Consider the following 23,273-nt stretch of genomic DNA (forward strand, 5'->3'; position numbering starts at 1 on the left):
GTGGTGTGCGGGGCCCGCTGCTTGCCATCTCCCCACTTGTCAAGTAGAAAATTTCAATGAATTAAACCAAGGAAAACCAGCCTGGGCCTACCAGTTATAGCAACAGACATGTATTGTCTTACCAATAAAAACATAACTAAAGATTTTAAATCCTTGTACAGTTAACCATTTTTTAGCCTATCATTATCTTCTGGTTCATAATTTTTCAACTAGTAAATGAATATCCTTCCCACTTGCACATAATTAGCATTAAAAAAAAGAAAATTTCAAAAACTGTTGCTCAGAATAACAAGATGAATCAAAAGCAGAGCCAAAACCACAACTTGGTGCCAGCTAAACATTCTATAAAACAGGTATTTCTTCATGGAATTTTTAAAAAGTGCCACATGGTACTGCTTGAAGGAGAAAAGGCAGGGTGGAACCAATATTCTTTCTTCTTTTTTAAGATTTTATTCATTTATTTTTGGAGAGGGGGGAGGGAGAAAGAGAGAGAGAAACATTGACTGGGTGCCTCCCACACGCACCCTGAACCCACAACCTACGCATGTGCCCTGACTGGGAATCAAACCAGTGACCTTTCACTCTTTGGCTCTGCAGAACGAGCCCCAACCTGCAGAGCCCCACCAGTCCGGGCGGATTCAGAATTCTAATTCTGAGAGGTGCTACCTGTTAGGGGTCACAGGTTAAGCACACAGGCACCCACAGCCACTTCTGTGCCTAGGAGGTGGTAGAAAGATTCCTGATGGTAGCTCGTACCACGGTACCTTAAAAAAGGTGGCTTGCTTCATCCTTGAACCCTGATACTAAACCTAAAGGACAATGAACAGGAGTGAAGCCTATTCAAACAATAGTGTGAACCAAACGAAATGTCAAAGCAAAGGTCGGAGCAGGGAATTTGCAAGTGAGAGACAATGGCTACTATTTCATGGCAAATCCCAACTCTCTATCTCAGAAAGTTCAAAACAAAATACTCTGAGGTCACATACCCACTCATTAACTCACAGCATCATTCACCTCCTAGAAAAGGCTGCATCGGGAGGACGGGCAGAGAAAGCGGCCCTGCCCCTCCGCCCCCGCGAGACGGCACTCAGAGCTCTCGGCGCAGTGAGCGCCAGGGCCGCCAGGGCCCGGCAGAGCCAACACACTGCCCAGGCTCGGCTCGCCTCTCATTACACGGGCAAAGGTTAAAACGTCAAGAGAAAGAAAAGGTCCCAAAACTGTGAGGTGTTAAGTTACGTTCTGGCTGCCAAACATTTAAAACAGAATCCAGTTCGCTGAAAAGAATCTTGTCCTGGAATTCTCCAAGAGAAGAATGCATTACGTTACTTAGGCAATAAGGAGAATTGATTCAGTTTCTATTCCCGCATCACCAGAAAATACCACAAACCTCTATCTGAAGAAAGAAGCTTGAAAAGTCTAACATAAACTTAAGGTAAAAACCTCCTTAAGGAAATGAAAGGACCCCTTTTCAAAGCCAGCCATTTCCTACCATTTCCACTTCATGGCACACACAAACGAATTACTAAAATTCTGCAGCACACCAAAAATGCCTTTTGCTGATCTGACAAAAAAAAAAAAATAGGTGTAATTTTTATTTATTCACACTGGACAGCTATTGTTGTGTTGGCTGCGTCATTTTAAAAAAAGCTGGCAGTCTAAGGCAAGAGAGGTCAGTGCTCCTGATTACACATCAGGTACCTCGAGCTTTAAAAATTCTGGTGGCACGCCCACCAGTTGAAAACCGCTTTCTCAGCCGACACGGGGTAAATGCGACACGCAGGTTCACTCGACACCCTCGTGTGTCAGCCCTCGGCTTCACCTCAGACACACCTGGGCGCGAGACCCACAAGCTGCGGGGCACGGGGAAGTCTCGCTTCCCGCAGCTAACCTATGGTTCAATGCCCCAAAGGCAAGAATCATTTTAAACACGGTTTTTAGAGTAAGCCATTTTAAATACTGTTCTCGTCATAAAAGCAAAAGTGTATTACCATTGGATTTGAATCCGCTATGAGGTCCCGCAGAGAATCCAGAAATCCCTGGTCTTCCACCATCTGGGCATTGATGTCGTGGAGCTTGGCCACGCAGACTGCCGCTGTTTTCCGAACGTAGGGGTCTTCGTCCTTCAAGCACTTGCGGAGGGGCTCACAGAGATACTCTGTGATCTTGTCCACCCGGATGCACCCCATGGTTCTGACCGCCAGGGCCCGAATCAGAGGGTTGGGATCTTCACAGTCCTACAAAAAACAGCCCTTGACAACTACAGGCGGACACGGTGATGGAAAGGAGACAGTCAGGATTGCATAAGCCATGGGAGAACAGTTTATTAATGCAGGGCTCCGGTTACAGTCTCTGCCAGAACCCAAACCCCCCACGCTGTTCCGTTCCTGATACAGACCTCAGTGGCCACGAGAGCCCAGGCTGCGATTCATTCACCTGCCTTATATACGCAGTGAAGGAACGGGTTAGCCCCCAGACTGAGCAAAAGCCTAGTGAGCTGGAGTTACCACCCCCATGGCCATTAGTACACCCGCCCTAAAAACACAAAAGACCCGTGGGCTTGTATTCCGGTGCAGGAAAAATGAGGAATCGGAAAGATGAGCCCCAAACAGCAAGCAGGGGAGAAAAAGGGCTTGGCCTACAGAGAAGAAAGCAAAAGGGAACACGGAGGCCGGTGTGGGCCTGACAGAAGCAAGTCCCTCCTTCACTGGCAAGTGCTCTTCCGAGTCCCACACAAAAGACTTAGTAAGAAGGAACACTCCTTGAACTGCCCCACTCTGAAAAATGTTTTTACATATTATAAACCCGTATGGGTGCAGTTAGTCTATGAGGCAGGCTGTCTATCAACCGGTGGAGAGAAAAAATGAAATGTTCTTTGATACTGTACAATGTAGCTGGACAGGAAAAGAACAAAATTCCCTAAGAAGAAAGTATAATGGTTACTTTTCGAAAACAGTTTAATGGAAGCAAACTTTAGAAATGCTGTGTCTTTTTTTTAAAAAGTGCAAATGAAATTTCAGGTAGAAAAAAATTAGTAAAAAAACATTACTAGGAACACCCTTATTTTTATGTTTCTCAAATCTAATAAACAAAAATTTGACTAGACATTCAGTAATATTAAGAAATTTGTTTTAATGGTCAAATTTTTAAGACGTGAAAATGGCACTGTGGTTATCTTTTAGAAGGAAACCTTATTCTGACAAATACAAGAATGAAATGATTTTTCGGCCTTATGATGTTTGGGATTTGCTTTAAAATTACCCACTAGGAGAAGGGAGAAGGGTCAGGAAGCATGTACAGGGAGTGTGAATCAAACTAGCCTGAGCATGAGTTGCTAACTACTGGAACTGCAAGATGGGTATTTTGAGTATTCCTCCTACTTGAATACGTTTCAAATTTTCCATAATAAAAAAATTAATCAAATGTAGGCTCTATTAAGTAATAGAAAATAGAAGCAGTACCCCCGTAGCAGTTTCCACTACTTCTGACCTGTGAGTGTAATTTCTACAAAGATAAAACAGGCTACTGGCACTACAATAACACGCCCACGCTATGTCAGCCTCGGAAGTCTCTGTGAGCCTCTCTGCCGGCTCACGAGACAGTGAGGTTTCACCTGGCCTCCCTCTCCCACCTGGGAGACGCACAGAGCCCGGCTAACGGAGGGCTCGCCACGTGGTCTGAGCTGGGTGACCAGCGCTGGCGCACAGGACGCCTGAAACACGAGTACTCCCAGTCACTGTCAGTGCTCCTCTCCAGGGCCCTCCCTCGGGGCAGGGGTGCTCATCTGCCATGCACACACGACTGCATGGAGGCACTCCTGAGAAGGTGACTGGAGTGGGAGAGACCAGTGCGGGGTCTCGGAGGTTACCTTCACGAAGCTGTTGACAGCCATGATGGCCATGTCCGGCTGACTCTTGGCATAGTTCATCAGATAGAGATACACAAGCTTCTTCAGCTCCAGGTTGTCGGTCTGCATGCAGTTCACGACGTCTGGGAAGAGGGAGCTGGGGACAGAGGGGGAGAGAGAAAGGAGACGTGAACAGACGCTGGTGCCACCTGGTAGACGAAACACAAAATACCCTTATTCACAAAGTGATCCGATGCAAGGACAGATGTCCCCACAGTGGTATTATGACAGAAACGAATCACTAAAGGATTCGCAGTGCTGATCCCAAGAAGGCCGCTAACACTAAACTTTTTAAAATGTTACTGTGAGAGTTTTCAAACAAAAGGAGAGAAAGCAATACAACGACCCCCCCGCATCTACAGCCGCCGCAAACACACCCCAACACGGCCCCGCCTCCTTTCAGACCCCCCCCCCCCCCCGTCCCTGCCCCAAGAGCTGCTCTGCAGCTCTTCCAAACGAACCCTAGACACCGTATCACTGGGTTCATGCACAATCTTTCAGGGGCTTTTAAAAATTGCTATTGTTATCATTCAAAACATTAACAGCAATTCTTCATGTCAACTCATCAGGGCTTCGCAGCACTGCAGCTGCTACGCTCTCCACTGCCCATCCCTCGTCCACCACCCCCGACCGCGGGAACCTGTGCGGCTGGCCCGGACCCCGTGCGGCTGGCCCTCTACTTCCCACAGCCCCGGCCTGCGGGCAGGGCGAAACGCCCCGTTCAGGCTCATCCTGTGAGTCTCTGGTCCCACAGCCGGACTCCCCTCATTCCTCTGGGACATCATGAGACCTCTCTAGCGGAATTTGTTTACACGTTCAGACAAGTGAAATTCCGGTGCACACAAATATAAAAGGAGTTTATATTCTTCCCAAGTTCATTTCACAATTTACTGTTCTCCTATGAGCCCAACAAAAAGAAATTGTGTTTTCATTCACAAAGTAGCACCATTAGCTTGAAAGGGTTGAGCCTGTCAGATTTAAAGTGTAAGTTGCATTTAAAAAAATACAGGTTAATTGTAATTTTATGGGAAGTTACCAATTAGGGAACTTACCTTAGGGAAGTTAACCTTTCCCTAAGCCGTTCTCAAAGTACCTTACAAGTTAAATACTTCCAAATATCTTACTACCAGTACAGAAAAGGCAAATGTCAGTGTTATTTCTACGGAAAATTAAGAGACATAATTGGTCACTTGGTATAGCTCCCACAAAACATATAAAAACAACATACAAAAATAGAAATTGCTTACAAAAGGAAGATGGACTGCAAAGCCAAAGAATCCATCCTATCGCCAGTAAACCAATGACCTTCATCCCGGAAGGGAAACTGCTTGACTGACTGGCACGTGTGTCCCCCGTGCAGCTTCGTGTACACGCAATTAATAAACCCAGTAACATTCCCCCAAAATGAGGGCTCTTCCCATTTCCTAGGGGAACAGCTCACGTGAAAAACAACCACAAAACAAGTACATAAACCTGAGACACTAACCACAGGAAATTCAAGATCCTAAATAATTTAATTCCAAATACCCTCACAAGATCAAGAAGATCTTGATCGAGAACAGTCTGAGTTCTAGCGGTCAAGTCTACTAAGAACCAAAGCATAAAGCTAGAAACCTGAGCTTTCCCAGAGAGAAGCCACTAGTCACCGATGGCGTGCGATGCGGCCAGTCCCCACTGAGGTGTGAGGCACACCTGAAACACTCGGAATGAAAAATATACTGTCAAGTATCTCAGTAATAATTTTATGTTGATTTTATGGTGAAATATTACTATTCTGGGTTTACTGGGTATAATAAAAGATATTATTAAAATTAATTTCATCCATTTTTTACTTTATTTTTTAAGGTGGCTACCAGGAAGTTTAAAATTGCATGTGTGGCTCGCACGTGCCATTTCTACTGGACGGCGCTTGGCTTGCGGTCACGCGCAGTGGACACTGCAGTACAACCTGCGAGCGGCTAACCTCATTCTCTGGGTTTTTTGAGCCATCTTTCTGGGCAGCACAAATCCCACCTCCCACAAGAAGGATTCGTCACCTACTTCTATTTACATGGCCTGCTCTTTTGGAGAACTCTTACTGCCTTTAACATATACATTCTAACACCTACTTACCTAACTGTATTTTATTATTAAGGCTAAAAGACACCTGCAATCCTTTTGTCTGAATTATGGTATCTGGCATAGTGCTAGGCAAAAATAAATCAATTAATAAATTAACAAATAGCATTTACCAAGCATAAAAAAGGGAAACCCCCCAAAAAGAGTTGTACGTTTCCTGTAGAACACAGAAACAAACACAAAAGCCCAAAGAATGCTGACTGTAAGAGTCCGTCTGCCCCGATGCGCTCAACCAGACGCATCTAATCCTCGGCGAAAACCGCCCTCCGGTGGCTGGTCCTGGGTCAGCCAACCACAGCCTGCGGGCCAGACGGGGCCCAGCACCCAGTTCTGCCTGAGCAGTGAGCTAACAGTGGTTTTTACATGTGAGCATTTTACAGCTCATTTGACAACAGAAAGAACACTTACTCTGAACCCCAATTCAACAAATTGTAACCCCCCCAAAAGAACCCCAACTTTTTCGTAGACATGCAGTACCAAAAAACCTATACTTAATTATATGCTGAATTTTGTCAACAAAATATTTGTGGAAATTTTTTTCTCTCGTTATGTCATTACCTACATAATAACCTCATTAATGTTTTGCCTCTTGGCCTGCTAAGCCTAAGCTATTCGCTAGCTTGCCCTTCAAGAAAAGTCTGCTGCCCTCGGAGACGGAGGTCACGTCACAGCGTGTGAAGACCCAGCCGTGCTCATTCGCTGACAAACGAAACCACCACCACCACCACCTGCCCGGCCCGGCCCGCCTGCAGCACAGGAAGACCCTGAGTCACTTCCTCCCGCCTCCGTCTCCACGCGAGCTCCCGACAGCCTGGGGAAGCTGCTCTCACCCTGCGGGTCTCACGACCCCCGAGAAAGTCCTGAGCTCCCCAGAGCGGTTCTGTTCATGTGTGTTATATAACTACCGATACTCTCCAAAATCAGGAATTAAAATGGAGAAATTTTAGAAATATTAACCCATTTAGAATAACAATACATTTCACAGTAACAGATACCATTCTAAAGTAAACATCTACTATTTTTTTTAAAAGAGATGACATTATTTTACAATTTCGAGAATCTCTCTGATGTCTAGTTTAAACAAAGATAGCTGGATTCTCGTATGCTCTGGCACTCAACCCGTTGCAGAACGTTATTTTGGTTGAAATGTAAGAAGAAAAAAAATCCAGCTTCACACACGTACATAAATTGGAAAAGGAAGAAGTATTTTAGTAGTTTTTCATATAACTGTGGATCCTCCTTATTTTTTAGTCCACAGATGGAAGTTTCTTAACAGTTGGCTACAGCATGCAGGTTGCATTAAAATCTTCTCGCTTGTCATTTATTTCGAGTGGGCCTTTTACCCACACCTAACTTGGTGCCATGAGCACTGGCCACCTGCAAACACGGTGCCACAAGCCGTGCAGGCCCCCGAGGTCGTTACAGAGGAGCAAACACTCGCCCCCCCAACTTCGCCACCTGTCTCCCCGGAGCCGCTGTGGGCGCTGGGAGGCTGTCAAGCTCGTGACAGGAGATATAAGTTTTCCAACACTCTAATTTTCACTCTGAAGCTTAAATTTACCTAATGTCATTTTTCCCCCTCAAAGTAACGGGTTCACTTTGTTCATCTTTGATAAACTGTCTCCCAAACACTGAAGTGTGGTTAACGGTAATTTGTCTGTCAATCATGCTTTCATATGGAATCGGTGTTCCCAATTCAACACTCATGCGTGGGTTTTTTTTTCCCCCCCAATTCAACCATCACTCTTTGCTATGCAGCAGAAGTATGTTATGCATAATTCCTACCCTACAGAATATTAAAAAGGATCAAGTGTTTAAAATAAAGTACACTTGAACGCTTCGTGACCAACAGCCCTAAGCGAAACCGCCCTGCTCGTCCCCCGCACATACGTGGGGTGAAGGCGACGACGGCTGGTCTCCCAGCGTGGCCCCACCGCCCGGACTCGCACCGCCACGTTGGCGGTGAGAACGTCAACGTACCGAAACAGGCAACAATGATAACGCCTCAGCACTATCGCAGGAACAGCCTTCACCTCACGGACCCCCGAGGGGATGCAGGGGGTCCTCAGGGGCCTGCAGACAATCCTTGTTTGTTTCCAAATGGTACTGCTAAATTACAGAATTACAGAATTTTTTTTTTTTTTAAACAAGGACTTTGTTAACACTGAGGGCACTGGCTTACGCCAGTTGGAGAACATACGAGCCCCTGCTTCTCGGTGTATTTTTACCGTCTTCCAACACCACCTCAGCAACACATCTGAAGCTGTGCCCGCTCTCGGGAGCTTCTGCCCTAGATCTGTCTGCAAAAAATCGAACTGGTTTCACTCTTAACAAACAAACAAACCAACCAACAAACAAGCTGAAGTCACAGAATTCATGTCAAAGCAACCACCCTTTCTGGTGCTGCTCTCAGGGGCAAACCGGCTCTCACGGGCTCTCTACTTTTAACCATCCGAAACGGGAAGCAGTAAAAGCTGCCCGAGCGGGCAGGGCTGCGGCAGGCAGCGGGCAGCGGTGGCGTGACTGCCCTCACCTCACGTCCTTCCCCACGGTCATAGCAGCGATCACTTTCTTCACCGCCTCCTTCCTCTTTTCCTTCTTTTCATTGTTGAGTTCGGCCTTTAATTCAAAGATTTCTCCTGTAAGAGAAGAAAACAAAACGGTTGGGTCCCCAGGACCAAGGAGCCAAAGCAGAATACTGTGTTATGTCATACGTGACACCATGAAAGTTTACTAGAGCCACAACAGCAACCAAAGCAGGGTTATTTAAGTTATAGGGTAAGTACAATTCAAACCCCTCAGTAATGACCGACACTCATAGGGACAGCATCTTTCAGGTGACGGCCAGAGAGGGAGATACAATCCAGATCGGAGGAGGCACAGGAGGGGGAAAAGCCAATCTCATCGTATCTTACAACGGGGAGAGAAGGGCATCTGAGGACTGATCTCCCCCATCAGAATTTCAAGGTCCTGGGTTAAAAATAATGTAGACAAAGAAAAGGTTCAGGAATCAGTGTTTTCAAGCCCAAGAAGACTCTAGATATCATCTTATTCATCCACTTATTATTATTATTAATCAATCAGCCCTGGCTGGTGTGGCTCGGTGGACTGAGTGCCGGCCCGCAGCCTGCGAGCCCCAAGGTCGCTGCTTCGATTGTAGTCAAGGCACACGCCTGGGCTGCAGGCCAGGTCCCTGGTTGGGGGCGAGAGACAGGCAACCAGTCAATGCATCTCTCCCTCTCTTTCTCCCTCCCTCCCCCTCTCTCTAAAAAATTAAATGAAGTCTTTAAAAAAACAAGCATTTAAAACTACTTATTCTTTTAGAGAGAGAGGAGGGGAGGGGGAAGAGAGGGAAACACAGATGATGGGTTGCCTCTTATAAGTGCCCCCCCCAGGGGGGTGGGGGGCGGGGCAAGGGGCAAGGGGCTGAACCTGCAACCTGGGCACATGCCCAGGCTGGGAATGGAACTGAACCTTCGCTTCATGGGACAACACCCAACCAACTGAGCCACACTGGTCAGGTCTCATTCACCACTCTTAATAAGGTCACAGATAAAGAACCAGGGCTCAAAGATCTCAGAGTGACTTGGTGACAGAGTGTCTCCTGAATCCAGAGGTTCTCAACCTTGGCCACACACTATTTCCTGGGGAGCATTTAAAAATAACAATGCTCAGGCTCTACTCTGGACCAAATAAATCAGAATGTCAAGGAGCAGAACTCTTACATTCATCGCAAGTTCCCCCAAGGGACTCTAATGCACAACCACAGTTGACAATCAGTGCTCTACTCTAGTGAGTGCTTTAAGAAGTTCATGGGGGGTGGGGTGGGGGCGTGGTTAACGGGCTTTAAGGCCCCATCCTAGTCAATCAGTCTAACAACACAAGCAATAATCTTGAAGCCTCACGAACTGTACAAACCAGAGCCATTTCTAAAGAAACAATCTCAGATAACGGACCGCTGGGGCTCTGGACTGTGACACGGCACAGCTGTCACCGCTACACTAAGGCCCAGGCTCACCTATCTACGGAACGCTGGAGGGGAAATAAGAAAGCGTATAACCCTCAACTGGTTTTAAAAGAAAACAGAAAACACACCAGCTCGCCCATGAAGACGTGACTCCCCGTCAGCTCCCCACCCCTCCACATGCGCCACACCCCCCCGCCCCGCTGCCCCGCTGCCCTCCCCCAGCACGGGCACGGCGGTCCCTGATGCTCCCTTTCCGCGGACCTCATTCGTCAGGACAGACACAGTGGGGACGGAAAACTCTGTGAGCTGCTGAAACCCCTAAATGTGAAGGATGAGACCAAGAAACACAGCTGCTGAACACCAGAAAAAAAAAAAAAAGGCCTGTTACATCAATATCCACTGCCAACAAGGCAAACCAATCCATGTCACAAAAACTGCTTTCACTTAATCGACGGCTGCAAGGAGAGCACAGCCCGAACAGCTGGGCCCTGTAAGAGTCACTCTCCTCTTCCCCGAGTCCTCCGCTGCCAGACCAGCTCTCAGGGGTCCTCCCCGCCGCGCACTCCTGGAACAGTGAACCAAGCCCAGCCGAAGGCTCTGGGAAGTCCGCACGGTGAAGAGCAGCAGGAGGGGGAGAATCCAAACGGGCTGTGACTGAAACTATTCCAACCCAACAGCAGAAACCTCAAGGATCTGCTCCCGCGGCAATTCTGGTGGGCGCTGCAGGAAGTACACGGAACACGGTCTCTCCACTTTTAAATACCAGCCGTGATTCATCTCCGAGTCTTAAAGCTGCACGAATCCCCAGATGAGAAAACGTTACCAGGACCCGTCACAAGAGAAGGTTTGAAGAGTTACTCGAGTTTTTAAGTAAATTCTTATGTCATTATAGACAATACCTTGGTCGTCAAAGCCCAAAAAACGTTAACAGAAGAAATACACACATTTCAGAATGAGAAAATCAGAAAAAAGGGCAAAAATGTATAGCAGGGGCTAGAGGCCTTTGTGAGGTGCAAGCAAAAAAAACCAAGAGGGAAGCCGGGAGGAGCCCAGGAGGGGTAGTGGGTGAAGCACTCACACACACAACTTGACCAAATCTAACCTTTTCTCCCTCGTCCTCCCCTTAATCGGATCTACCAAGCATTGCTGGCAGCTAGCAATTCTCAATCTTATCTACAGATCAGAAAAATCAGGGAAGCTTTTAAACGTGTGTGTGTGCGCCCCCCACCAAACAGCCATATCCCAGACGGATGAAATCCGGTCATCTGCGGGTGTGGGGCCGGGACGTCAGCATCGTTTTCAATTTCCCTAGGTAACGCCGGTGTGTAGATGAGGTGGAAAGCCACCGACTAGCAGGGAGCTGATACAACTAACTAACTCACTCACTCACCAATTGTGGAGCCTTGTGTACTGTCACAGGAGAGCTTGTCTGCCCTTACATAACTGCAAATGACAGGACAGCACACACACGCCTGAGCTTTCTAGAAAATATGCCGGTGGGCCTTGCTCACGCTAGGCCACTCCAGTGTGCCCTCCTACCTTTTTTTTTTTTTTTTTGTAAAGTGCTGCAATCTCATTAAGATTCCCCAATTGTCAACATTATGCCATATTTACTTTATCATACTTTCCATATGTTTACAAGTTTTTTCCTGAATCATTTTAACAGTAAGCTGTAGACACCATATCCCATTAGCTCTGAATACTTCAGTGTATAATCTCTAAGAACAAGGAATTATCTTACGTAACAGTGACACAATAATCAAAATCAGGAAATTTAACAAGGATACATTATCATAAGACCTTACTCAAAGGTCTTGAAAATGTCCTTTGCAGCAATTTTACACCCACCCCTCCCTGGGCCAAGTCCCAACTCAGGCTCCCGCATCACATTGACCGCCACGCCTGTCTGATCTAAGACCACTCCTCAGCCTCTGTCTTTCACGATGGAGCTTTTCCAGCTCGCTCTCAGTCTGGGCTTCTCACGGGTGTCCCCCGTGACCTCACTGACAGTACGCGTTCTGGCAGGCACGCTTCATAACGATGCTACGTTCTACTCGGCGCAGCACATCAGGAGGAAAAGGATGTTCATTTATTCCATCACTGGAGATGTTAACAGCGAATACTTGGTTGTTAGGAACCGCCCTGCCTGGTTTCAGAAGCTGTAACCTCCAGGGCTGAGGCTGAGTGAGCGACCTTGGGACCCTAAGCCACTGAGGAGACAAAGTTTATCTCCCTGGCAGGGGCCCAGCCTCTGTCCCCTTTTACTTCACCCTGCTTGGCCCCGGGCAGATGACGGGTTAGCCAATGATGGGTAAGATTCCTCAAGGGAGGGATGACCTAAGATAGGCACAGTCACAAAGGGGCCCTCAGGGAAGGCCTTGGGGCTATAAAAAAAGGGGGTGATGGACCCTCACCCTGTGGCTTTGACATAGCCTGAGTCCTCATTCGGTCTGCATGAAGTCTCCTAATCTCTTGGCTGCCTTACTTCCCCTGCCTGACTTAAGCCTGAAACAATGTCAGAGGGCGGTGCAGCCCAGTGCTGGAAAGGGCGGTTCCCCAGGAAGATCAGGCCTAAACAAGAATGCATAAAATCCTGAAAATCCTGCTTTGCTAAGAATACCCTCAATTTAAATGATAAGGGTCCAAGCATGAAATAAGTTTATTTTCCCCAAAGTTTTATGGCCCCTTAGCGATCTGACTTTGACTCAAAATAAGCCCTCATAGTTCTTTGAATGTTATCGTTTGATCATTACTGCCTGACGATGATTGAAGAGCTTTACCTGTATTCCTGTGTAAATTAAAGCCAATAAAAGCCCACTGAGGAACAGGCTCCTGGCCCTTCTCCTCTCAGAGATCAGCCACCTTTCCTCCCCAAGCAGAACTTGTCTCGGTAGACTTACTCTCATCCGTGGCAAACAGGGGATGGGGGGGGGAGGGTTTACAGAGCCCCCCCACACTTGGTTAAGGTGGTAATTGCCAAGTTTTGACATAGTAAAGTTAGTATTTTTTCCCCTTGTGATTAGTAAGTGATTTTTTAAAGGATACTTTTGAAACTATATAAACATCCTATTCTTCAACAAACTTTCACCTGCCAGTTATTTTAGGGTGCACTGATGGCTCTTGCCTGGATCAACTACCACCACGACTTATGAGTACTGATGTATTGACTATTCAATGGGCTACAGTCCAACACTTTGATCACTTCTTAAATTATCAATTTCGAATCTGGCCAGCAGAAGCCCCTTTGAACTACTCTGCTCCTGGCCCTGGGCCAACGTTTCTAAGCACTTCCTCTCTTTTGCTTTCTGGGGTAAGATGTTCACGTTCCTCTCGTGCTGTCTCTGGACCCAGCCTTGGAGTCAGGCATTTCTCCAAGGAGTCCTGGCTCTGTTCCTGGGAAACAACATTCATAAATCAAGATCTGGGTATCAGGTATCCTGTATCTACTCTGACTTGGAGGAAATTAGGATATTTAGTAAGAACTGCACCAGTGTTAGGGTACAGAATATGACTCACACGTAGTAGGCACTCAGTAGATATTTACTAGATAAATGAATGAATCAAAGTAGGACACTGCAGTGTTCTTCAAGACCAATCTTAGTAAAATCTGAAGATAGTCAGGAGGTTAAGGCCAGTACACAGCACTGAGGGAAACCAGGAAGATACATTCTGGGGCAGAGAAGTGGCCTTATTTTAGCCCTGGAGGAGAGGGTAAAGGCACGCTTGAGAAGGCCAGTTGTCAGGGAGTAAGAGGCAAGGGTCCTGCCCAGCACACCCCAGCACACCCCAGCAGACGCGCCGGTCCCCGGAGTCAGGTCCCCGGAGTCAGTGTGGCCCAGCTGTGGGGCCCGGCCCAGCTGTGGGGCCCGACAGGCCGAGAGGGCTGAGCCAGCCCACCTCTGGCGGGGGTGCCGCCTGCAGCACCGGGAGAGCGCTATGGTGGTTAGGGAGGATTTCACAGAAGACAAGGAAGCCGGACTTTCCCAAGAATCCTTAGTTCCCAGAATAACAACACTCACTATAAAAACCAGTATTATATTTTGGAGTACAAAGACGGTGAGTTACTAACTTCAAAGCTATTCCAGTAATCTATGACCTCAAAATCGTAATACTGACTTCAGAGGTTCCTGTTTTAAGTACAAAGAATGTTACCTAGACAAAGCTTAGCCAAAGAAGGAGAGAGATCTACGTGGAGGGATATGAGTTTATCAAGTTTCCTGCGCTTTTCTTTATGACCCCATTTTCTTCAAAGATACATTTTTTAAAATTATATGTACGTATATGCATAGAAAATACTGAGGCTACACACGAGATCCCCTGAGGAAGAGGAAAGCAAAGAACTTTCATTTTTACTTCATACATATCTATATGTAGTAGTATTTCTTGTTACAAAATGTGTATTTCCAAGAAAAAAGTTGAAAGAGAATCAACGTGCTCAGATCTATCAATCTTCAATGGATCAATGTCGGATCCCTTCCTCCGACCACGACAGATCCTTCGAATCAAATTTAAAACCTGTACTTTAATTTCCTCGACACACTTTTCGGCAGGAGCGCCAGACCCCCAGCGAGACCGCCCACGGCACGCGCGTCCGCAGAGGCCGGAACACTCTGCTCGGACCGTCTCTCAGCCTGACTCCGGGAGCCCCTCAGAGCGCTGCCCAGGGTCTCGGACTCACCTTTCTTATTGGTCGTGAAGTACTTGGAGTCAGTCATGGTGTCGGTGGCTCTTCAGTGTGTACCTGCAGCAAGAAGAGAGTTCCTTTAGCCAAGTTGTTTATGTCCCGCAAGTTACACATTAGTTTTAAGAACATTTACATATTAGAATTTCTTTATTCAAAACTGAGTGTCTTCTGCCCTGGCTGGCTGGCTTGGGTGGAGCACTGTCCAGTACACCGAAAGGCTGCAGGTTCGATCCCCACTCAGGGTGCCCACAGAAGGCAACTGATGGATGTTTCTCTCACATGGATGTTTCTCTCTCTCTCTCCCTAAAATAATTAAACAGCCCCGGCTGGAGTGGCTCAGTAGATTGATCATTGGCCTGTGACCCGAAGGGTCGAGGTTCGATTCCTCGTCAGGGCACATGCCTGGGTTGTGGGCCAGGTCCCCAGGAGGGGGCATGCAGGAGGCAACCGATAGATGTTTCTCTCACACACTGATGTTTCTCTCCTCCTTTATCCCTCCCTTCCCCTCTCTAAAAATAACTAAAATCTCTTAAAAAATAAAAATAAACAAATAAAATAAAATAAAATAATTGAACATATCCTCAGGGGAGGGTTAAAAAAAATCAGCATCTTCTTCCTTACCACCATCACTGGTGGCTGGAGGGATGCAAAGACAACCAAGACAGCAGCTCTGGCCTTAAGGAGCGAATTGGGGCAAAAGCAGAATAAATGGGTGGAGCGATAATCTGGACCTACCGTGGCTTTGTGATTTGAGTCACAATTATCTCCTAAAAGGCTCCAAGACCTAAAAACTAGACCTTTTGTAAACACATCTTCAGTTCGTCACTCAAGTTTGCTCAGAGAGATCCCCACTACCTTCCAGTCAGGGAAATTGGATTTACCTCCCTGCCTGTGAGAAGAAATCGCTTCGAAACATGTATTCTGGAGCAGCACGAGGTCAAAGGAGAAAACAACTCTGCCAGTCTATTCCGCCAATCTGGCGGTGCTGACCAAAGCTGCACCGTTACATGCAACTCCCAATAAAAGAATCATAAATAAATAAATAAATAAATAAATAAATAAATCCCAACTCAGTAGAATACTCTGACGACAAACATCTAGAAAGGCAAACAGCTTCACCCACAGATTTTTGTTAGACTATGATTTTCATCATTTCCAACACTTAGCCCAACAGCATACCCAAAGAATATCAGTTTACATCTAAAAACAAGGCAAAAAACCCTGCAAACAAACAATCTGAGATATGAGAACCAGCACTAAAACTCGAAAGAACACAGATCCCAGCCTCAAGGTGATCTCTTCTGTTCCGACTCCCAGAACTGACCAGCTGACACGTGGCTCTACCCTCAAACAAAAGCAGCATGGACTGGCCACATGTCTCCCACATAAGAAGAATAAGTTGTCTGATTTCAGAAACCTGCAGTAAGACTTCCGTCTAACATACTCAACTATTTTTTTAATGCATTAAAATTTTATTTTAATAATATCCCTTCTGGCCCTGGCCAGGTAGCTCAGTTGATTGAGTGTTGTCCCAATTTACTAACACTGTGGGTTCGATCCCCAGTCAGGCCACATACAAGAATCCACCAATGAATGCATATGTAAGTGGGACAACAAATTGATGTCTCTGTCTCTCCAAAGCCAGCCTACTTCTGCACCGAAAAACTGAGGATCTTCTTCCTTACTGCCATCACTAACGATACTAATCACCAGATTTAGGGCAGATGCCCTGGTAGCTGCTCGTTCCTGTCAGGTCAAAACAACACAAATGATGATATATTTGGCAAACTTGAGTGACAGCACATTGGGCAAGCAACAGTAAATATGGATCTGAGGAAAAGACCTGAGCACTAAACAAGTCAATGTAATTATGGAAGAGAAAAAAAAGGCCAGAAAATGTAAAAAAAGAAAAAAAATAGAAAAAGAAAAAGAAAAAAGCTCGGCTCAAATCATCTCTAAAACATGCTGCTTGGACAACCTTAGAGAAATGAGACTCATCCGCCATCTTTCCAAGCAGCTGTCTCACCGTTTCCAGTCCTGATCCTCATACAACAGCACTTCAAGGTTTACCAGAACTTGACTCAATCACCTTGTGAAAGGCGAGCCAGAACTCACCAATACCACTATAGAATGCAGAAATGTTTTGATTGCATTCATTATAGTAAAAAATTAACCTGTAAGGCTTGCCTTACACAATATTTTCACAATGCCTTTCTAGCAAAAATTCAAAAACAATGTATAATGATTTAATCCATTCACAATGTAAACGAATGGGAAGCAGGCAAGCGGAAGACAGGGGTTTCACACAGGAAGACCTGGAGAACTTGCATCCACACGGAGAAAAGCCAGTGTACGGAAATGGTTACTGGAGCCTGACACAAGGGCCGAGGCCCAAGGCCATTACAATCTATCCAGGGTGTTACTATGCAGTTTTAAGTCTCCTACGATCATCAAAACTTAACATTTAAAAACAAAATCTGCTGGGAATTTTTCACCCAGTTTCTTTGAAAAAATGGCACAAAAATCAGTCTCCTTAAAGCTTTCATACACACACAGTAAATTCATATTAGTTTTCATACAATCTGTTAAACACTAAATTAACCTAGTCTCAGAGCCACCTTTATTAATGACCCACACGCTTCATTACTTCTAACAAATTTCATGGTCAAGGATTTGTATCTCTGTCCTATTCACTGTAAGCCTTACGTGTTTTTAACTACAGATTAATGTACCCACCCACAAAATTCCAGGGAAGAGGAGTGACTTCAAAGTGATCTTAGACTCTAAATTAAGAATTCCTGCTCTTAAAAAGAACGGAAAAACGTATTCTCTTGGCTCACACTGTTGTTAACGCCAGTAATGAAGTGTCCCTCCCCCCATACTGGCAGGGAAACATTGTATTAAGTCAGTTCCTGCCTTAAACCAACAGAAACTCCAAGAAAAATGAAAATAGTCTAAATAAAAACAAATAAGAGGTGGTGGTTGTGCAACAGTGAACATATGAAATGCCACTGAACAGCTCACTTCTGAATGGTTAATTTTATGTTACGCGAATGTCATCTCAAAAAATTACATTTGTATGCACATTTCAAAATGAGATACATTTCATCACATGCCAGAGATGGCCATAACCACATTCTGGAAAACATGGGATGGGGAACACTGCTGTCTACATTAGAAGCCAAACAAGAAGCCCAGACAGAGCTCAGAAAAACATTATGTATTTGCTGAAGAGTCTCAAAAATTAAGCTCCTGGGGGGGGTGGGGGAATAAAATACACTGTCCCTTCAGGAGAGCCCCAGGAAAAAGCAGAGCCATCTGGGAGTCTGAGCTCACACTACCTTCCTACCACATCACACTGGACAAGTCCTGGCCGCTCTGAGGACCTGCCACAGGGCCCAGGGGCACTGTGAAACTGCGAGGCTGCCACAGACAAAGCACACCATCCCGCCTGCTTTTCCCAGCCCAGGGTGTACGTCACTGCTTTTCACAGGCCTGCCGGTGCAGAATTATACAGCTAGGTTTAACATAACCTAGTTTCCACTAAATATAGATTGTCAAAGTCCCTTCTCTCCTTTCCTCCCTCCTTCCGGTCCCCCTAAAGATAATAAGGCCAGGAAAAAAAACAAATTAACAGGGTCTTAATTTCAAATGGCTCTCTGGGAAATGGCATCTAAATTGAGAGTTGATGAAGCCACTAAATCCCATCTTTTCACTTCAAGTTGGTCTTTACACAGTCTGGTGCTTATGCTAATAAGATGGCCAAAGAAGTAACCAAATTATAAAGCAGAAAGGTCATTCCAACAGTCTTTTATTACAAGGGTTAGAGGCGCTGATCAGGTATTTCAATAATAATGCAAAGACAATAGCATCTTCAGGTATCATTTAGCTCGCAGGAAATTATAAAAGACACCTAATTACAACAGACACACCTGGGACTGTAGTTACGTATGACAGACTACAAGGCAATTTGTTAATATTATACAGTAAGAAAGAAGCTCCAAGTTTTACATCCAATTTTTAACTGAAATAACAAAAAACTCTGGAAAACTTAAATCTAGAATGAAAGGAGGAAAGAGCATAGTCTATCTTACTCATTCCTTCTTCAGCTTGGTTCAAACCTCAACCTAAAATGTATTTTAAAATATGGATCTGTTTTTAAAAAAAAAGATGCAAGAACTGGACTTTGAGCCTCTTAATTTTGTTAGCTTTATGTTCATTTTGCCACCCAACTCTCAGTCAGGCTGTCTGCAGAGCGCACTATCTTCTTGCTTCCTGGGGCGTTTGAGATACCTGCAAACAGTTCTCACCTTACCACTAGCTTAGTCATCACTGGAATGTGTTGCACTTCTCCTGCACGGCGGCTGCATCTCCTTCCTCCAGTGCTTTCTATTATTACTGGTAAGTGTTCCCTGAGGCTAAGCAAGAGCAGTATTCCAGGAAGATTACTAATAACTTGAACTGCTCCTCATGGAGACCACCTTCCTTTGTCATTCTGCCTTTTCTAAACTTAACTGCAGTTTCTTTATTTTAAAAAATTCCATTGACTATAGTAACTGGCACTTAAAAAAAACACTTCTTTTTAAAAGCAGTGTTCTTTCTTTATTCTGTTATTCACACTGCTTCATAATGAAACAGCCAAGTGTGTTCCGTAAGAGGCCCAAATAGAAGACTACTCTGAAAAGAGCGTGAATAAATTCTTCGGATTCAAAGGATCTGGAGGTAACAGGAAGTTCCAGTTTCTTTGCCTCCGGCTTAATCAAGCCTTTATCAAAGCAGATTTGCTAAATCCAAAATGAAAACATTCCAGGCTAAAGTTTACCCCCACTTACTTCCCCCTCTCTCACGTCGGGACAGTTCTGGAGGTTTTCTTCCCTGAAGTGTCAGGAATTCCTGTTCCTTCCCCAGATGGTCAGCATTTGTACGGGTTTGTCCCTCCATGAGGGGGTTAGGGAGAGGTGACTCTCAACCTCAAACTAAGGGAGCCGGGCAAACCACTGGGGACACCCCTTTTCCCTTCTGCGGGCGGGCTGGACGTCCCAGGGTCTCAATGAACCACCCCAAGCGGGGAAGGTTGGTTCTCCCCCGGCCTCCAGCGTCGACCCGCCACACCCCTGGCCTTTGGCTATCCTAACCACGCAACTCCGCGCAGACCTACCCGCCGACGCTCCCCAGCTCGCTCCCCAGCTCCCAGCCGCCACACCCGAGGATTCCCTCCCCCGCCACAGCGGCGGAGTCCCTTTCTCCAGCCCTCCTCCTCCTCACAACGGTCACACCCGACGGCTCACTCCATCCTCAACGGTCACGCTCCTAGGATTTCCTCTCATCCGCCCGTCTCCATCCCAACCTGGGGTGCCCCCCCACCGCCGCTCCAGAGCATCAGTGAGGGACACACCCCAAAGTTAGGTGGCTTGAACTCACCGGAGGCGAGGGCGGGGGTGGCGGCGGCAGCCAGAGAGCACGGCCCGGGTGGTGTTGTAATGGTTTCCTGCACGTCACGACTCCTTTTCCAGGGCTAAGCCACTGCGCAAAACCCACTTTGCCAGGGACAAAGATGGTGGACAGGAAACGCCAACGTCAGAGAGCCTCGCCGCGTGACGTGTGACGTCGTCTCCGCGCGCCGGAGAAACACAAGGCGGTGATCGCGGTCGCCTTGGAGAATCGAAGATGTTTGCGTGGCCGGGTAGAGACCCGCCACCGGCGTCTCAAATGATGTTTAGTGTCTATCCCAAGAGATGTATTAAACAAGCTGGTGTTGTCTGGATTTGTTTGCTTGCACAGAAGCTCAAAAAACTTAACTGAAATATTCTGCCCCTTTCTCCAAGAAAAAAACAACTCGGCTAATTTCCCCAGCCAGTTCAGGAGTGTGGAAAAGGGTGATCCAGCCCACGTCTCTACACTGGCAGTGGGACAACAGAGTGGGGCAAGAAAAAAAGGCTGAGATGGCATCAGACCCGAGTTCAAATCCCTGCCTTGAATGTGACTAGTCAAGTTGCCTAAGGTCTCCTCAACCTCAGTCCTCTTATCCGAGAAATGAAGTCTCAAATGATGGACAGTACGTGTATCTCTCTTCTGTTTGTGAGGCCTCAGCGGGATAAAGTACGTTAAGCACCTAGCATGGAACAGGTGTGCTTACACAAAAGTACGTTCCTTTTGTAAACCACAACCCAGAAACCTCTGTACCCTCCCCTCAGGTTTACTGTGAACCTCAAACAACTGCTTTAAAACAGTCTTTTTGAAAATGTGGAGACAGAGGGCACACCTGGGGCAGAAGTGGAGGAGAACAAAATTTGAAAGGGACCAAGAAGGACTAATCAGAGAGGTAAAAGGAAAAGCAGGAATTATATCCATCTGGTCACTCTTCTACTTCTGAGGTCTAGCCCCCCCTCCCTTGCAAAATGTGTTGAATTAATAAATGTATAAGTGAGTAATCAATAATATCAACTGCCATAGAGATAAAGAGGAAAAGCTGGAAAGTGTCCAAGGATTTAGCAACACAATGGTCTTGGATGGCATTGCCAATGTCAAAAGCCACAACGCATAAGTTTGAGGATGAATTGAGGAAAGAATTAGTATATGTAAAGCACTTAAAACTATACCTTCACATAGTATAGACTATGTATTGGGTTGGCCAAAAAGGCCATTTAGTTTTTTCCATAAAAGGCACATTTTTCATTTAACCAATAATGTCATGAAATTCGGATATTTTGAGTATGTCAGCTATCTCCCACTATTGGATTCTAGTGGGTAGAGGGCAGGGATGCTGCTAAACATCTTCCAGTGCATAAGAAACCCCACAGCAAAGAAGTATTTGGCCAAAATGTCACTAGTACCAAGATACTTTGCAAACCACTTTTGACACATTGGATCAGTCACGGCACCTTCTCCTTATACTGCACAAATCGTTCTTTGCATTGCAGTTGTGTTTTTACCTTTCTTGAAACAATAAAGCATAATATACCAAAAAATGTGATTTTCTTCCATCATCAATATTAAAATGGCTGCACTAAAATTCACCAATTTGGTTAAGTTTTTCTTAAATGCACGTTGATATGACAGCTGTCACAATGCAATCTAACGAAATTGTTTCAAATGAAGTTAAAGACAACTAAGCACTACTAGAACCATTGTGTGGGAAAAACTAAAAGAATTTTTTTTTTGGCCAACCCGATACAGTAATTAATAATACATGAATAAAATGTTTTGCATATTCACAACTGTAAACCTACTTTTGTCCCATCCTGTATGAGGTTAGAAATATTGTTACCTTTGGTTAGATAGGATTTCTGTTTAGGCTAGTGTGAACTGCTGGTAGTTATCTCTTCCACTCAACTCATACCATATTTACCTGTCTAATGGCTCTTACTACATTTTAGTATAAGAGCAATCACTTTTTATGTCTTACCTATTAAAATAAAAACCTGAAGTGGGTTTTGTGATAAGGTGTTTATTAATGATTGACTACCTTTCCTTTTTCCTTCTGTAATAACTTGTTTACTTTTGGCTTATCCTTAAAGGATTATCAATCGAGATGTTTTGCTTTGTTCTGTCTGGGTGAGACTGGAGAGGAACTCCGAAGGTAAGTCAATAGGAATTTGAATAAATACAGTGACAGAAATCTGTTGAAGCTCATTCATTCCAACAATGTTGCCTGAGTGAGACTTGGCTAATTCTTGCTAGAGACATCTGATAGGATTGTGTAGTTTCTGTTCCTTCAGCGCTGGATTTCCTCCTTTTGCTAGCTACTCCATATACTTCTAACAAATTTCTCTAAATTAGCCTGTTTCTCTTGCTTTCAACCAAAGAACCACAATTGGTCCAAATATTTTAACTAATTTTCCACTTATTGTAGTTGATGTTACTTCTCAACTTCTTTTTGCTGTTCACTTAAGAAAAGCCTGTATAGAGCAGCTACCGTTGATGGAGCACCTAACATGTACCAGGTACTTGACAGAAACATGATGTCTAGTCCTTAAACTCTGAAAGGTAAAAAACCTTTATCAGGGGTCTTTCTCTAGCGGGCATTTTGGTAAAAAAAAAAAATCACCTTTTAGAACTGTAAGTAAGGTTAACTCGCAAGATATTTCTTTCCTATTCATATAACTAAACCCAAACCTTGTTTTCGAGGGTTTTCGTTATAGAAACCAATGATCTGTCTTCATACCGTAAGGCCCTCTGAGCAGTGAACAATACCTTCTATTTCTAGCTATTTAGCCCAGGGGTGAGGCAGGAGTTCTGGAGAAAGAAGACAGGTTGAACTTGCACTCTAATCCAAGTTCGATAAACCTGTACAATTCAAATGAGGCAAAGCTGCAGGTGATGTAAAAGCACTTAATAAACCGTAAGGTAAATTACACTAACTTTGATATACAATGTAAAGTAGTGCCTTGTCTCAAGCCTCCCCAGTTCACGCTACGTGCAATTCACCAGATTCTCTCACCTTAGCACTGGATTCATAAAGCTAATGGGACACACTCTCCCGTGTACAAAGATAGGAACCGCTTACATCTACTGTAGCAAGTGCCTAGAGTAGTGCTTGAATGCAACCAAACGTAGAAGGCGGGTAAGCTACCAGCTTGGACGAAATGCAGTCGTCCCAA

At 45.4% G+C, this 23,273-nt stretch overlaps 1 protein-coding gene across 4 annotated transcripts in view; it reads right to left on the bottom strand.

Moving 5' to 3' along the window:
• The window catches only part of AP2B1 (adaptor related protein complex 2 subunit beta 1), a 99,359-nt gene extending 79,128 nt beyond the window's left edge, over positions 1-20,231 (bottom strand). For 2 of the 4 annotated variants that reach the window (XM_045836336.1, XM_045836333.1), the window contains exons 1-5: positions 20,095-20,231; positions 14,668-14,730; positions 8,556-8,661; positions 3,866-4,001; positions 1,989-2,234 (exon numbers count right to left, since the gene is read on the bottom strand). In XM_045836336.1, the coding sequence (XP_045692292.1) occupies positions 1,989-2,234; positions 3,866-4,001; positions 8,556-8,661; positions 14,668-14,704 (525 nt within the window). In that variant the 5' untranslated portion in view covers positions 14,705-14,730; positions 20,095-20,231. Of the gene's footprint in view, positions 1-1,988; positions 2,235-3,865; positions 4,002-8,555; positions 8,662-14,667; positions 14,731-19,505; positions 19,525-19,831; positions 19,851-20,094 lie in introns of those variants that run through there. The other 2 variants (XM_045836335.1, XM_045836334.1) reach the window with 2 other exon arrangements.
• Between the last annotated feature and the right edge of the window lie 3,042 nt (positions 20,232-23,273).

The sequence above is a fragment of the Phyllostomus hastatus genome, unplaced genomic scaffold, assembly GCF_019186645.2.
Source record: "Phyllostomus hastatus isolate PE091 unplaced genomic scaffold, TTU_PhHast_1.1 phas_contig_210, whole genome shotgun sequence".
Taxonomy (NCBI): domain Eukaryota; kingdom Metazoa; phylum Chordata; class Mammalia; order Chiroptera; family Phyllostomidae; genus Phyllostomus; species Phyllostomus hastatus.